The following is a 17,706-nucleotide window of genomic DNA, read 5'->3' on the forward strand; positions in this document are numbered from 1 at the left end:
TGAGCTGGGCAGTTGAAGGATGGACATGATACAGTTAATCAGCTTTTACAGATTCAGATTTTCTTATGCTTGGTGACAGGCTCTGCTTTTGGATGCGTTAATAAAGTGGCTGGTTTTCTGGAATACTGCACTCTTCCTGCTTCCTTTCATTACGTTAGCCAAGGTTCTACTAGATGAGACGTTTGCAGTCTTACGACTTCCTGCCGAGGTTCAGACTTTGTATTTTTGAGATTGAAGCTGTCGTGGTTCTGAAACTACTTAATTAGAAACACATTCATTTCAGTGCGTACTGGAGGAGCCTTGAACAGCATAGCAAGGCACACGGGGAAGTTGAGCATTTGTGCAGCTGGCAGCTAAACCAATGGTTTATACTTTGAATGTGAAATTACTGGGTATTTTCTTGCTCCTGGAATGTGGCCATTGGAAATGAAGAGATGTGGGTGAAAGAGAGAGTGTTTGTCACAAATAAAACATGCAAAATGACAAATAAATACTCCTCAGATGAGCAGCAATCCATATGCACTAAGTGTGTATCATGTTGAATGGTAAAAAATTGTAACACATATCCAAGAACTTGGATGTATGTTTTGGTTCTCATCTGTGGAATCCCCAAGGAAGCAGAGGCTTTGGGACTTGTACCAAGTTAGTTCCTGAGTTAACAGTGCCTGTGGGCTGTGACAGGGTGCTGTGTTGGGTGAAGCTTGGGTAAGGGTGTTCTTGGCAGGCCGTGCTGCTCGGTGAGCCTCTTCAGGACCTGTTGGATTCTTTGAAGTCATTTATGCTTTATGTGTTTGCCTTCAAACAAGAATAAAAGAACAAAACAATGTTTCCACGCAGAGCATGTAGTATAGAGGCTGTTTGCATCTCTTGGTGCAGTATCCAACAGAGTAGCAGTTTTCAAGGTACAGTGGTAAACATGATAATTATTAATATGCATACCAGAAATTGTTACTTAAAAAAAAAAATTTCCTCACAAAAATGAGAAGCAGAGTGATTTTTGCTGGTGTGCAGCAGTAGTTCTTCCAGCGCTGTTCTTCCCTTACGGAACAGTGGGCAGCCATCTATAAAAGCAGTATGGAAGATATTTTAAAACAAGGCAGAACAGTGACATTTCTCTTCTTTCTCATCTGAAATTGAAAATGAGCTCTTTAAGCTTCTGTATCCAAAATCAAATGAGGCTCTATTTTAAAAGTTGTGTCTGTCTGTGCTTTCAGTTTAACAGGCAGTGTATGCCATATTTGCAACTAGCAGTTTTGGCATCCTCTTTGATATGTTCTAATAAGCAATGCAAATAGGAGCTTTTCCTGATTAGCTGAGTGGGAGTCCTGTAGTAAAGCTTAATATTAGAAATACTGTATATACAAAGATTCTGCTTTCATTCAGTATTCTTCCTTGTGACATAGTAGCCCATATTGCTGTTTGCTAACATGGCTGAACAGAAGACTGAAAAGATCAATCTTTCTTAACTTTCTGTTTGATAACAGAAGTGTCACACCTATGTTTGAAACTATAAATTTGGCCAACGAACCTCTCGATATAGTTTGTTATTGTATTCTGAAATAATGATCCAGCATATGCCAGAGTAATTACGGAGCTGATCAGAATCTTCCAAAGTAGTTTTTACATCCTTGTTTTATAAATGTAAATATTTCAAGATTTATACTTAGTTGAATTATTTAAAATGTGTCTGAACCCATAATCAAAGGGTTTAAAATTTACACGACTGCGTGATGTGCATTCACTGAGCTAACCATGTACTTCTACAACTAAATCAGTCTGCTGAAAGAGTATAGAATTATTTGAAAATTGTACTTTAAGAGATCACCTTATTTTGTGTGTGTGTGTGTGTGTTTAATAGCTGCCCTTATGTACTTGTCTTAACAAAGACACTTAGCAATTCTGATGTCGAAAGAAATCAAATCTTATGATAATAAGGGAATATTGCATAGTAAAAGAAATCTTTCAAATATGGAATACAATTTTGTTAACATGTGGTTTATATATATATATATATATATATATATATATATATATCCCAAAGTCTAATCCAGAATCCCCGGTCTTTTCCTGTAGCTAATTTTATAAGTCATATGTGTTAATCCAGTGCTATGAGAATGTAAAGCAAGTTTTTTCCTCCTCTTTGCAGTGCCCCAATGCCCTACCTCATTGGAATACATTTAAGTTTGATGGAGGTAAGTCTTTCTAACCATTTCTGAAAATACATGTGGTTTTATGACTTAGGCCCGCATTCTCTAAGTAGTTTTACATACAGTCATTAAGAATTAAAAATGAAATAATCCCATTAATTTATTTAAGAGCGCACAGAGAATTGCAGTTAGGCGAAGGTGATCATGCTAAAGCACAAGGAAGTCTTCCTCGGTACCTCAAACCCTCTGGTGTCCTTCCTTGGCAGTTCAGCAGTCAGCGATGAGCTCATGGTGTGTTCCCCTCTCCATTCTGTTGCTTCGTTTAGTCAGCTTTCCGCCTCTAGTTTTACTCTGTACTACAAAGGCAGAGTTAATATTAAACCAAAATGTTGACAGTTACAGTTCTCTTTTAGGCATTCCAGCCGGATTGTTTTTTTGTTTTTTTGTTTTAACGTTGAAAAGACCTGAAAAGAAGGAACTTGCTGTTAACATTAACACGAAACTGGCAGAAAAGCAGGCCTCACAGAAAGCGTCACATGTAAACAATCCATAATAATTTGTCTGACTTTAAACCAAACGAACAACAACGACTAAAAAAAACCCACACCCTCTTAAAAGTGGAAATAACGCATTTCCTCTTGCTTCCCATACTGGAGAAACACTTGATGACTTTCCTTAAGAGTATCTGGAGCACATAAGCTATTAATTTAGATGCCTATGAAAATGCTTGCTCTTATTAATTGTGCCCCTTTACACAGGAAGCCTGAGCGCTGTGTATGTGCTTGATGAGGCATTCCTTCTCAGAAAGCACTGCCTCTCCACAGGAACTGAAATCAGTACTCAGTGCTGAACTGGAAGGCTTTGCATCTGCCCTTGGAAGTTAGTTGGCTTGTGCCCCTGTTTGAGATACGTGTGTTTAGAAATTTAAGCTTATTTGTTTAGGGTATGCAACAACTTATGATTCTGATTTTTCCATCGTATAAATTAATGCATATTACTAGAATATTTGTTTTTATATTGTCCATAAAATTTGTTACTTCTCTGGAAGTAGGTACTGATCAAACATTTTCTTTCATGGGAGCATATCTGTGAAACAATGATCCTCTCTGTCTTCATTGTAAATCTTCAGTATTATACTGTGTAGCTTTCCTTTTTCTTTCCCCAGTACTAATGTGAAATCAATTCTTAGAAGTCACCTTTTCATAAGCTGGATGGAACATTCAGGACTTGCCCCTGCTTCTGCTTGTACACAGACAATTTTTGATGCTCTTCATATTTCTAAATAAAGTACAGAATTTTAGTATGATGTGTTGGTGAATAAGCTGTTGATCCAAAAGTCAACATGCACATTTGTTTGCGCTTAGTATGTTTTTGTTACAGGGATTTCTGATAATTGCATTTGAATACTATGTAGGCAGGACCAATGTAATATCTAGGGAGCTTTTCTGCTCGATGTCTGTGTCAGGTAATCATCTCCTTGCTTATTAGGGTCCCTCTAGTAAGAGGCCTGTTAGAGGGGGGGGTAACATCTTGATGTGGGCACTTGTCAGCTTTCACATATCATCATCTTTCACAAAGAGCTTCGTGGTCAGCCTGGCGAAGGGTGTAGGAACAAAAAGCTGATAACTACTTGTTAGAGTTGCTTTGTCTCGCTCCTGCCTTGCAGCTTAAGATATTGTAGCTCTTCCTTCCTCTCAGCTTTTCACATTGCAGGGCTCTGTAGGCCTTCCAAACTCCATCTGTAAAAACTCAGAAAAAACCAAGCTGCTCTCGGAGCAGCCAATTTTCATCCATTTCTATAGCTTGCGAAAAATCTGTTTAGTACTAAATCCAGTATGGCTTCTGAATAGCTGGAGATTCTGGAACGCACACGCATTGGCAAAGTGCAGTTTTTCAAAGTGCCTTATGAAGTAAATGAAATAAATAAAACTGCCTTCTCTCCTGCTCTTACGGATAAATTGAATTCTTTCCAATACAGCTAGATGTGTTTATTGAAAAATAAAATAAAATCACACAGTGAGCTATTGTATATGTTGTTTGTTGACAAGTGCTGTATAATTTGTCTGTGCCTTGGGAGAAGGAAAGGTGACATCTGTCAAACAAACTAGACAATAACTAGTTTACCTCATAGCCTGGTTTGGGTGTTGAAAGCTTATTTGCTTTCTCCTTTTCCTCATATGTAGGCTTATTTGCTAGAATAACTGTTCAGTAGCAACAGCAATTTATTCTCGTGTTCCAACAGTTGAGTATTTTAAAAAATATTTTGCATTAATTTCTCCGTCTGAAAAATATTTTTATAAACAGCAGAGAAAATATTGTCATTATCCATTTTATTGCCATTATCCATTTTATTGTCATTATCCATTTTTCACTAACTGCTGAAGTTTCAGCGCTTAGTCCTTTTAAAAGTGTTGATTCACATGCTCTAGATTCAGAATAAGGGATTAATGCCTCTTTTCCCATTCCATTTAAGACGGGTGGACTGTCGTCTTCTGTAGAGCCCATGGGGGCCGGGTGTATGCAGGCTCACAGTTCTGCTCCAGCAGCTCTGCAGGATTTGTCGTTGTTGCGTAGATGTTAGTGGAGCCTAAACCTGAGCACGGAAAACTGGTGTAAAGGGAAGAGAGAGTTTGGAGTGCAGGAAGAAGAATAATTTTCCAGCTTTGGTGTTGCTTCTGTGGACTTTTGCTCTCCCCATTTCACAACAGGACCTCTGGCAGAAATACCGTAGCAGTTACAATGCTTTAAACAAAGTGCACCCTCTGTCTCACCTCAAAAGTTTTATTTCAAACCATTGTGCATCTTGAAGTTAGTTTGCAGTCTCCTGTTATATGGGGTCTCTAGAAGGAACAGCTCTTTTAATGGAAAATGACAATTTTTTCTTACGATTAAAATATCAAACATATCCACTGACTGTTAAGTCTAATTTGCTGTGACTGAAATGTTCTCCAGTGAGATAAGATAATCTCCTGTTGTAGGTCAGAGGGCTCTGGCTGATATATGACTGAAAATCGTGGTAGAAAATGTAGAGCTGTGTTTTGTGCTCTTATTTTTCAGCTTTTCTATCATCACCTAGTTTGTCATTCTTTATAAGATTTCCATTTAGCAATCCACAGAGTAACTTCAAAGAAGGCTAAAAGTTTATAAGCTGTTGGATAAGCAAGGCTGGAGTTATCACATGAATAATGGAACATGCTTACAGAACTAATTGAATTCATATTAGACGAAGATAAGTACTTAGCACTGATAAATAACGAGATAGGGAGCTGAAACTCCATCAAACGAACACATCCCTTTCATAATCTTACTTTATGTTGTGCCTGCATGCTGCATGCTATTTTATTGTTAATGCTACAGCGAATCAACCTTTGTGTTACACACAGCATCAAACCGTGCTGGCAGCCTCTTACCTCGTGTTGTAGCCAGTGGTTTTTCCGGCAGCTGTCTGTAGCAAAGGCCTTCAGCGTGATCTCGCTGATGGCAGAGGAGTGTCCCTGCCCTGCTACACTGCCTGCTGGAATTTGGGCACATGTGGATCTCATTAAGCACGGGGAACAGCTCTTCTAGCTGTTTGGTTCTGAGCTGCTGACAGCAGAATCTGCTGTGCCAGGCTTCCAGCCATGGCGTTAGAGCAGTGCCTGGCCTGACCTCCCTTTGCTCAGAGCACAAACAGGACGTTTGGAAGTGATGTTAAAAATTAGAGAAGTATTTATTAGTTTACTTATCCATTCAGTTTTAAGGTTCCAGTCACTTGAGAGCTTTTTCTGAGACTTTGGAATCTTAATTCTTTTAAAATTCTCCAGAGTGAATTTGTGAGTGAAATTTGGTCAAAGTGGGTTTCTAGCATCCTTTCTTGGCACCAAAAAGAGAAGAGCATTTTAAAACATACCAAATTACTTATTGAACTGTCTTTTATCCAACTGTTGGAAGAAACAGAAATGATGGTATGTTTATATAAGAGATTCTGGAGCGGATGCACTCCCGGCAGGTAAGTGTTACTGTGACTTGTGCAGCACCAGGAGGCACGGTGGTGGCTGCAGGTTTGCTGCCGCTGTCCCGCGGCGTTAGAGCAGCACCGGTGATGTCTGTCACTCAGTTGGCAGCAGCTGCCTGCGATAAGGATCTGGAGAATCACCTGTGCAGGATCAGGGTTCAGCACATCAAGGTCGGGGCAGTGGCGGAAGAGTGGAAGATGCACGGGGGGCTCGGGCCACCTGCTGTGCCCAGATCAAAGGGGCGCGGGGTCAGGGGGCACAGCCAGCGCGGCCCGGCCTGTCTGCGGAATCGCTGCTTCAGGTTGTAAATCTGAGGGTGATTTCATTAAGTCCTTCTGGCTGCTGTTGGGGCATGAAATAATAAAATTTTATATCCGCTGCCTTTCCTGCTTCTGGCAGCCAGATTGACACATTGTTGTCTGCAGTGTTGTGGTGTTCTTAAGAAAATAAATGGAAACTATTAACTAATTAGAGGCGAGTCATTAAGCAAATGGATTTTAACTAGTGAATCATGCTTCCATAATAGCTTCACATATTATGTACAAAATAGCTATTGAAATATGAGGGCTATTTTAAGATTCAAAATAATTACTGGAAAGTGAATTTTCTGTGCCATTGCCATGTTTTCAATACATTGATCTCTTTGTGTCTGGCCATCAAACCTCACGGTCGGGTTGGTTCATGTCTTGGCACTGTGTTTTTTAAAGGAGTTATCCAGTGCCATTGTTCAGCTAAGTGTGACTCGGTGGTTTTTATGGAAGGAGAAGCAAAAGCTGCCAGCAGTAAATGGTGAAAATAAAGTAACGTTTAGTACAAATGGCATTAGTATTATTGATGTATATTTCTTCTAGCATATGACCCAAAGTACAACAGAGGTGCACCTCTTAACATTGCTGTATAGTTTCTTAGTGTTTTTGCTAACTTTCACATAAAACATTTAAATTACTCCAAGTGTGGCTGCTTGTGAGCAGGACAGGTTGTACTAACTGCTCCTTATTTACTGACCTAGTGTTTAAGGCCCCCTGGAGTTTGTTTGAAAAGTTAAGAGATTTTCACAGTAAAGGTGCCATTTCTGAAATTTAAAGTGCTCTTTTCACCAGGAGATAAGTTCTCTCTGATTAAGTCAGTAATTCTTACTAAGCCATGTTTATAGAGGCCATAAACAATGGGTTCAGTGTGCTTGTTAAACCAGCTTTCCTTACCTCTCCACTCTTTTAAACAGAGACATATAAAATAAAAGGCAGGTGTAGATGTTAGTCCAATTTGGTTGGGTTTAGATGATTAATTATGGCTATAAGGAGTCCAGGAAGGATGGTTAAAAAAGGCTTGCAGTTGTAATCTGTGATGTTCAGTTTCACTGAATCACTTCTTTTGACCCAGCAAATCTCAGGTGTGCAGAAAGTTTAGATAAGCAAACTGTAATATTCATATTTCCTCTTGTTTTTACGCTCCACGTTTTCTGCACAATCTGAGCATACCGACTGTAAGTCCGCTCTATTCAGCAGGTGTCATCTCACTTGTAAATTTTGTTTTCGTATTCAGGAAGTTATGAAATGTGGATGTATACAGCTGTGTGGCTGTGTGCAGCTTAGTGGCTGCTTTTCTATAATTTGAGAAAACTGGTACAACTTGCAAGGCATACCTGTGAAATAACCTACATGTTGTTGCAATTTGCAGTGTGCAGTGGGATTTAATATGAAAACAGCAATTGGATGCTTGGAGTTTTTACTGAAATTCCAGCAGAGTAAATGCTTTAATTTCCAGGTTCAGCTCGGCTGATGCGTACTGCATCATTCAGCAAAAGAACCATTTGATTAATTTCAAAAGCCCTTAAGTCTGTCTGATAATATCTTTATTAAAAAGCATAGCGATATGAATGATAGCAGATGAAAACAGATTGTGGTGAATCAATCAGTCTGCATTTCTCTGGGATATGGCACAACTGGACCATTGAAAAGCTGTATTTTTTTCAATGCGGTGCCAGAGAGATGCTATAAATCAAGTTATTCTCTGGTGTTTTATTAAATTTGAGCGTTTGTCTGCAGGGAAATCCACCGTCTTAATACGACTGTTGAGGTGTTTAAAGTAAGGTTGTGCTCTTTACTCTGTAAAGGTAGAGCACAGCATTTAAATGTTAGCCTGCCTTTCTGATACAGTCATTTCTGAGCCGTGTGTGGAGGTGATTACAGTGATCAGCATTTATAGTCCATGCATTGTGAACTGAATCCCGTTGTGTGCCGTGGCAGATACGTGCTGGTGAAAAGCTGTACAGCTGCAGAAGATCCCAATGTTTTGCTGAAGGGAAAGTTCGAAATCATCACTAGCGTTACAAAAACACCCATCGACAAGTTTGGGCACATTTGTTGCTTCTTTGGCAGGAATCAAGAGAAGGTTTTAATTTCTTCTGTCTTGTCCTACTAGCACTTGATTTTGACAAGCTTCTGGCTTTAGTTAAGTACGTTGCAAGACCTTTTTGTATGGGCTTTTTAGACTCCTCTGAGTATAAGAGATTTTTAATTTTCTGAAACAGGAAGGAGCAAATCAGTTTGTCTGGTGCTTCCGGACTCCTAGAAGGAGCGAGGCTCCTGGATTGCTTTAGAGTTTATCAGATGCAGCCAAGGGAGTGACCTTTGGTTCCTGAAATGGGGAGGAAAGTACCTTGGTTTATCATGCGGTACTTGTGCTTTTTGTATGGAAAGCATTAAACAGGGTTTTTTTGCCATTTAAGTTAAAGAAAATGCTCACAGAAGACTTAAATTTAAATGTCTTCAGAATGTTTTAATAGTTATTGGCTTTTTTGTTTGTTCTCCCCCCACCGCTGCTATAACTACACAGCAGCTTTATTTATAGACAGAGAACTGAGCCTTGAAAACTGAAGGTAATTATTTAGATGCCTAAGGCTCAACGTTGCCATTGTTTTAGAGCTCTAGTTCCTTTCTTTTAAGGAAAACAATTCCCTCCACCCCACAAAATCTTAATTAAAAAATGTGAATGTTTACGTTCATTTTCTTCCTTGATAACACACATTTAGTACTGCATATAATAAGTATTTGGGTTCTTGAATGTTTGTTTACAGTGCAGTGGGAAATTTCCTTGATCACCACATCTTGCAGTTACACTTCTGATTTTGAATTTACAAAGCTGAATTTGCAAAGGGCATAACTGTGTACAGTTAGTAAAAACAAAAAGCCAACAGCAAAAAAAAAAGAAAAGAGCACTATGATTCAATTGAGTTGATAGTGGAAATAGTGTTAAAATAAATGCTTAAATATTGTTCTTGTTTCTCTGCATTAGAGATGCAAGATTCAGCACAAGTTCGGAAGCCAAGCAGCATCCTTTACTTAATACCTGTCTTACCTACTGGAAAAAACAGTAATTATTGTTATTTAAATTAGTTTACAAATACGAAAAAATAAGCTTCAGATCTTTACTTAGCTAGAAGCTGTTCAACATACAAACTGTGTATCAGAGCTAAGATGAACATTAGCAGAGCTGCTTGAAGCAACCCCTTGCTTGAATAATCTTAAGCAGTGACCTTGTGGTTTCCAACGTTTCAGAATGAGCAATCTCAGGAGCTCCCTTCCACAAATAGAATGTTAATTCTTTAACACTGCAAGATAAAAGAAATGAGACAAGCAGTGACAGAAAGTCAGGAATGTTGGTGTTTTCTTTAAACGTTCGAGTATTGTAACACCATGATGTCATGCTGTCAGTTGTGTACTTTATGCATAGGAATTAACTCCTTGTATTTATGCCTTCCTTTTCCTTCTCTTGAATTTGCTTATCTTTAGAAAGTGAGAAACATGGCCTTAGAAGATGTAGTGATTCTTAACGTAGACACCAACACACTGGAAACCCCTTTTGATGACCTTCAGAGCCTACCTAATGATGTGGTATGTATTAAATTATTTTATTCAACCATTTCATTACTTAGAAACGTAGATCCATTTGACCTGTTTGTACATTCAAGTGTCTCACTGTGCTGCCCTTAATATTCTGAGTAAACTGTTCTACCTCACTTGAGTTTTAATGAACACTGTGCGTTTTTTATGCTGAACTTTGATACTAAGTGGACTGTTTCATATTCACTTCTATCAATGCTCAATGAAAATAATTAATGAACTTATTTTTGTTCTCATTCAAACTTCTGGTAATTTATTTTTTAATAATTTGATAGAAATGTAATACTAGTGCTTGATCTACCCCTTTATTGGGCAAAAATACATCCAGCTCGTTACTTGCTGCTATAATTATCTTCAACAAAGAGTGGAAATGTGAATAAGAGCGTAAGAAGATATTTTTGAGTCAGAGGGTGACTGCTTAGGAGAAAATGGGGAAAATCTGTGGGGATTTTTTGTTGTTGTTTTGTTTCTAACTCGTTCAAAATACTTTGCTGTCAGTTAGATCTATACCTTTTTATGTGTAGTTGAGAAATAAAATTGATATGCAGGGAGCTCAATATAAGCTGGTCTGTTTGACAAAAAATTCAAGTAATGGTGAATACCCAGTGCCTCCTACTGTGACAACCCATCATTTCTCTATGATCTGCGATCCATTCTTCGAAAACAGTGAGCTGTAGATAAAAGGTCCGTCTTGATTGTGAGCATGTTGGCTTTAGTCAAGCATTTAGTCTATAAAAGTTACTTCCATGAATCTTTCTGGCTTTTTATAGTTTTTCATTTTGATTTCACTCCCAGCATCCAAGTCTGCCAGCTGGTCATCACTCATGCCATTATCTGCAACCCAGGGAATGACAGACTTGTAAATTTCATGAAATTATGTAAGAAATGTCTGGATAGCAGTGAGTGCTGGGCCTCAAACATGTATATGATTTGTCAACAATCAAGTATTATATTAGACTTTATGAGACTTCATTAAAGGAGCTGTTGTAGGTGCACTGTAGAACATCAGAAGAGATTTCACCAATAAACACAGAACTTCAAGCTTTGGAATGCAGTAAATTTTAAGAGACTTCCTTCCTTTCGTTATTTACTTTTACTTTACTTTTTTAACAGTAAAGAGTTGTGTTTTATTAGTTCAAATTTCTTGATTCAGTTTTCCACAGGTCTATTTAAAAGCTACATTTTGTCTTGGAGGATGTTTGGAGCATAGCAGAGGAAGTGCTGCCAGCAAATTCAATTAACTGGCATGGCTCACAAATAGCATATAGGGTGTAATTTTTTTTTTATTTTTTTTTTCACAACTGCTATATAAATACAGCTGGGATTAATATTTGTTGTAACAAAGCCTAAACTTGAATTGTGTTGCTTTGCGTAATTAATATTTGGGATCACTGTTTATGTCTTACTTAGCTTTGTTTCATTATTTTTGTTACCTAGATAATAAAGTATTCTCCTCTAGGTCTTTTCCTTTCCCTCATACTGCTTAATATTTGGCTTTGACCACTAGAGAGCAGCTGCTCTTCTTTGCAAGAATTGAATTTCTGTCAGTTCTTTCATGCATCATGTGTTTGGAACTGTAAGTGGATCAAGTTGTTCATCTCAGCAGGGAGACTCTAAAGCCAATCCATTATACTTTTTTTTCTTTCTTTTTCTTATTTTTTTTTCTTCCCTGGGAGGATGGGGAGATTCTGAGTGTGTGTCCCTCCATGGATCTCAGTCTAAAAAGATACATTTGTGATCTGAGAAACTAAAAATGTCTTCAACAGTTTCATTGCTCATAAATGGCTGTTTTGTCAAACTATTCTGCCAGTTTTCAACTCAGTGTGAATAGCAAGTAATTCATGTACTGCTGAATATACACAGTATTTACTTTGCTAAATTAAATGTGCTTATTTTCAGTAGTGAGGACAAACATCTGTGTGATGCATTTGCCTTTGAGTAATTAATCCAGTGGAACAATTGTAAAGCTCTTTTTATTTTTCCCCCTTTCCTTAAACAGCTTTCTAAATCAAGTAACTTAATGCCTTGAAGCCCTATGATTACTTTGGAGTTTGGAGTAGTGGACCTTACTCAAGTTTCAGGATAGTGATGTTGCTACCTGTACAGCTGATTCTCAGCCATCTAGGATAAACTTTCATTACTGTCTTGTACTGTCCAGATGAACATGGGCTATAGTGAAATGTCTTCCCAGTTAACATTTGTGTTTCAGGAGCAGGATAGTATTGAGACAGTTCATGTGGAACCAAATTAAGTCGTTTCTTTGCCTTGGTTACCTCGGCAGTACCTGGTAGCAAGCAGAATTCAGGTTGGGTCCCTGAAAATCAAGCTGCGTATTACTGTGTTACCGATTAACTGGAACGTGAAAAACTGTCCCTCCATCACCTTCTGCTTCTGATAGCTTGCTGAAAATCTGGCAGCATGAGAGCACCCTGGGAAGTAACTTTCCTTTAAAATAGTCAATATTAAAAAAAGAGATTTATTAAGGACTGTGATTACAATAAGTGCATCTGCTGCTGACAAGTCTCCTACACCACCGTCTGTGTTGCAAGGAATAGCAAAGAGAGGGGGTAGTAATTTTTTTTTATGCAACCCTTATGGATTTATCATGTATTTCCAAATAAGTGTCATCTTCTAGGCTCAGTTGTAGCCAGAGCTTCATATTACATGGAACAGAACAAAAGCTGACACTGTCAACTTGAGTTTTATTAAATGAAGCCGTGATGCAATGCCTAATGTACAGTATACAGCAGTAAAAAGATCTTGCGTATCTTATGACTGTGTTTGTACACTTGTACTGTTCTATGAGTATTTTAGGCTGTCAGTAATTTGGTTTTGTCCACTCGATAGCAAGTTGCTACAAGTGGGAAGCCTGTATTACAGTTTTTCCACTTAGTGGGAAATTAACTGCTTGCAGGAGAGCAAGAAGTACTAAAGTACAACTCTATAGGAAAACCATTTCCTTAAAGGTGAATCCATTTTTATTTCTTAGACTGTGTTTGCAATAGAATGTTTCTTGCTTTATTCATGTTGACAACTGAAAAGCCTTGGACCTAATTAAAAGAATTTCCACTAGCACCTTTACTGAACCATTTCATTATGCTGCATTGCACAGATTGCATTTTGAAACATGGTGATAGTTTAAATCTGACCTTTAAACCTGAACTGCCAGAAGTATAAAAATCTTCTTTAAAACACTCTCAGGGTAGACTGCATGTATATGTGTCTGTTTGGCTAGAAATAATCTTCATATTGAGTGGTCACAGTCTGGTTTTTATAAAAGTGCTACTGTTTCTTTTAGGCAAGAGAAGATCATGATTTTGCTTGTGTACTGAGCAGAGCTTTGTACTGCAAAATCTAACTGGTCCTGTGTATTAACTTTTACCAGAGTAAAAAATGAACTTTTTTACTCCTGTTAGTCTCTTAACATTTAATTTTCTTAAAATTACAACGTTTCTATTGCAGTGACTTGGTAGGGGGAATTAATGGGTGCATACATAAAACAGACATCATACAGTGTTAGATTTAATCTTAGGAGGGAACAAATTATCTGAAAGCTTAAGGAATAAGCAAAATATCTATCAGTGTTCTATAGAGAAACTGAAACTTTCAGTTTGTTGTGCAGCTGAGAATAGTCTCTTCCTTCTAGACAGATGGCAAGTTCTTTATCTTCAAACTAATGGTTAAAGAAAACCACATACAAACGTGTTTGAAATGGATTTGGAAGTTTTTCATGGGCAGAGGCATTTTATTTCATTTTTGAGAACTACCTGTACACAATTTACTTAATACAGGAAATGAAGTCCTATTTCATGTTTACAACTATCATCAGACTCCTTCAGACATGAAAGAGTTTGGTGTGCTGTTCAAGTTTGAAAATCTGAGTAAGCTGTTACACTTGGAGAATGACAGAAGTCCTTGAGAGATCATAATCTCACTGAGCAGCGCTGAGCTTGATTTTGGGATGCAGTAGACTTTGCACTGAATCTCTTGTCCTGTATGATGGCAGTATGTTCTTATAGGTTCATAGCGCGTGGATCATTGACATAAGCCACAGCATCCCGATTTATAAACAGTACTGGACGTGCTCTTGATTACTGCTGTTACCCTAAATAGCCGTAATGAAAGTTCTTCTATAGCTGAAGCTGCAGGGGAAAAAAAAAGTGTAAAAAAAAAAAAAAAAAAAAAAAAAAAAAAAAAAAAGTAAAGGCAAATCTTTTTCAAACTGTTTTAATGAAAATAGGTGGCAATATCTAGTTTTATAGATTTATGTATTTAAAACCTAGCAACAAAATGAGGAATTATTCCCTTCCCTTTGCAAGGAACAAGTGAGTGATGTGCTTTCCAGAGAGGTAAAACTGAAGCCCTGAGCAGCTGATTCCTAAAACCAAATTACTGAAGGGAAGCTTGTAGCAAAACTCCAAGGCAGAAAAAACTCATTTGATAAAATTTCGGAGATACAGATGAGGCAAGACTAAGCTTTTTGTTCTGAGATGGAGAATGAGATTCTGGAAAGGTCTTGGAAGTAAATTTGAACACGTGAACCATTGGTGTAGCTTTGTGAGGTGCTGTTCAGGCTCTCAGAAAACAGTGGTTGTGTTCACTGTGGTGGAATCTCCCAGTTCTGTAAATTGTTCTCCATATCTGTTCTGTGAAGTATTTAGAGCTGCTCCAAAGGAGTTTTTCAGAATAGCATTTGAGTTAAAGAAAGTCTCGCTTTTTATTGGTTTCTTTAAAGTCACAATACACACTTTTAGGAGTCGTGATCTTGTGCAAATCAGGGTGGGTGGGGGTTTCTGCGTCCCTCGGCAGTGCCGGCTCCTTCCTGCCTTCCCCTTAAGGAATCCCACCGCTCTCAGCTGCCTTAAAAAGCGCTGGTGGAATTTGTTTCCAGATTGTTGTTTTTGTATTGCTGGGTGTTCCGTGAGATCTGTCTCAAAAAATTACTTGTCCTAGTTCTGTCTTCAGTACCAAAAAATTGCTACTGACATAACTATTTGTTAATGATTTAACAATCCCGATAGCGGTTGCAGCACAGGCTCAGCAAGCTTGATGTTTGACTTTGAAAGGTTTTTTATCTCCTTTTATGGCCTGTGTTTGGGAGAGAAAAGCGCTGTCACTACCAATAGCGTATAGGTACACCACCTTCCTTCAGCAGCTCTCAGCAGTAAAGGTATCAAACTAAGAACCTCCTTGTGTGTCTGAGCAGCGCTGAGTGCAGAGAACAGCAGTGGGTGACCCTGTACAACTTCAGCCCTGCTGTACATAGGAAACATCTGCATGTGGAGGGCAGGGCAGGGCGGGCACCGCGGGGACGGAGCACATGGACTGTTCTGAGGGACAGAATGGTGTGGGCTGGAAGAAGTGCTGGGCTTGGAGCTCTGCCCTGCGCTGGGTGCTGGCACTCAGGTGTGGGGCTGCAGCCGGTTGTGGGCCGCAGGGCGCAGCCGTGCCCATGGGTCAGGCGGTGCCTCAGGGAGTGCGATCGTGGGAAAGGCCTTCTGACTTCAGTTTAATATCGGTAAAAACATCTTTGTGAGTCTGAAGTTTAATTCAGCTGATTTTTTTTATCATGAATTCTAATCAAGAATGGCACAGAACTCCACGGGCTGCATTCAGAACAGTGCCCGGTGTTGGTGGCGTCTGTGTGGAGGGAGGGCTGAGATGAAGCTGTTGTCATCCTGATGGTTCCGTAGTAGTCATTCCTGGGAGGACAGAAATGGCAGAGGAATGATTTCGGAGCAGAAGACTTCAGCTCTGAATTAATGATGTCCTTTTTTGTTGTAACTGTGAGAGCTTTTTCTTTAGCTGCGTCCCGTGGTGTGAAGCTGTTTGTGATACGAGAGTCACCTGCACTGGTGGTGTGATTTCAGGTTTCTGCTCTGAAGAACAGATTGAAGAAAGTTTCTACAACCACTGGAGATGGCGTTGCCAGGGCTTTTCTAAAGGCGCAGGCGTCTTTCTTCGGGAGCTACAGAAACGCACTGAAAATCGAACCTGTAAGTGGGGAAGAAGTCGGGATCTGTGGGTGGGCAGGTGGGGCTGACAGGCGTTCAAAGCGCGTAACCCACTGCCTGCGGTCTGTGTTTGGGCAGCCTGGAGGACCAGCTAATAAAGAAATGCAGCAGGCGTGGTTGGTCACACAGGGAGAAAACCTCTCTCAGGAGAGGGATGGGAGTTACTTCCTTTAGAAGAGAACAAAATTAGGAAAAAGATGATAAAAATGTCTTCGCTAATGATCACAGGATGCACAGTTGACCATTTTCTCTCTCAGCAAAACCTCAGTATTCGCTGTACTGTTTTTAAAGGCAGTAAAAGATTTGTTTCTTTTAATGTGATTTATGCGTAAATTTGAAACAAGTAAGTGCAAATTATGGAATCATGGGGTTTAAGATGCTAGTAAAAATTAGTAAAGAAATTGTGCTTTTACAAAAAAAAAAGTCTGGAGTTCGAACTACTGACACTAAACGTTCTCATAGGGAAATTTAATCTCGTGCTTCTGGTTCAAAGCTGATCTGTAGTTAGCAATGATTCCGTGCCATCTGAGCGGGGGAAAGATTTTTCAGTACTTGATCCTTTATTTTATTGCTTCTAGTGAGGCATCTGCTCCTGGCTTACTGCAAGGGCTTCGTGGACTTAAATACAAGTAATTCCAGCCAAATTCACTTATTTCCATGTTTTGTGACATTTCTATGAGGTACATAGGAGGTTTCTATTAAAGTGTGTGCGTTAGCTGATAGACAGAGTGAAGGTGTCAGAAATGGTGTGATGAACATTGAGGTATAATTTATGAGATACATTCCAGAAATATGGGAAATGGCGCAAATAAAAATAATAAACGTAGAGTGTTCTGCAGAACACTCTAAAAAGTGCCATATATATTCTGTTCCCGTCCCTAATCTAAATCAGGGGAAATTTAAGCATGTGCAGTGACAGATCTCAGGGTGGTGGTCACAGGCTTCTTTGATCTACTGCTGTTTAGACCACTGGCTGCTTCAGAGGAAGTCTGTAGAGGGGAAACCGTACTCTTGCCTTAATGCCATCATCTCTCATCCACAAACATTTGGAGGTAGAGGAGAATGTTGGTGGTACCTGCGGAGAGCCTGAATACCCCTGGGAGATGCTAAAATACATTCTGAGTGTACGTGGGGAGGGTAAATGAGGAGAATGAGAATGAAGGCTTGCTAGTTGAACAAAGGTATATTCTGTGTTCTGCTTTTCTGTGAAGACTATTTGTCTACGTGCCAGACATTATTAGTACTCTCCCATCTAATTTTAGTCACTGTGTAAAAGAAAGGGAGTTGGATGGCTAGCATAGTGTTTGTTGGGGTTGAAGATGTTTCTGTTATTAAAATCTCATCATTCCTATTGTATGTTTTACATGTTATTCTTAATGCCGAAGGGAAAACTACTTAGTCTGAATTTTAGAGTCTCGTTAGCACCATCGAATAAGCATCACTCCAAGAAGCCATATTCAGGGTTCAGAAGGGACACTTGAAATCAGTGTGATTCCTTCCACTTCTTACTTGGGGAAATGCACGTATGGTGTATGTGGGGGAAGAAATAAATAGCATCCACTTGTGTGTGCATAGTTGGGTGTAAGTATTGTGCTTTCAGAGGTGAAATAGTGGCAGATATTTGAATTGTTGTCCATATAAACAACAA

General features: G+C 39.0%; 1 protein-coding gene across 7 annotated transcripts in view; it reads left to right on the top strand.

Moving 5' to 3' along the window:
- The window catches only part of DENND1A (DENN domain containing 1A), a 172,030-nt gene that overhangs the window by 89,726 nt on the left and 64,598 nt on the right, over nt 1-17,706 (top strand). For all 7 annotated transcript variants that reach the window (XM_042878696.1, XM_042878701.1, XM_042878697.1 and 4 more), the window contains 3 exons: nt 2,147-2,192; nt 9,934-10,035; nt 15,915-16,040. In XM_042878696.1, the coding sequence (XP_042734630.1) occupies nt 2,147-2,192; nt 9,934-10,035; nt 15,915-16,040 (274 nt within the window). The remainder of the gene's footprint in view (nt 1-2,146; nt 2,193-9,933; nt 10,036-15,914; nt 16,041-17,706) is intronic.

Source organism: Lagopus leucura, unplaced genomic scaffold, assembly GCF_019238085.1.
Source record: "Lagopus leucura isolate 7727_CA_CO unplaced genomic scaffold, USGS_WTPT01 Super-Scaffold_100022, whole genome shotgun sequence".
Taxonomy (NCBI): Eukaryota; Metazoa; Chordata; class Aves; order Galliformes; family Phasianidae; genus Lagopus; species Lagopus leucura.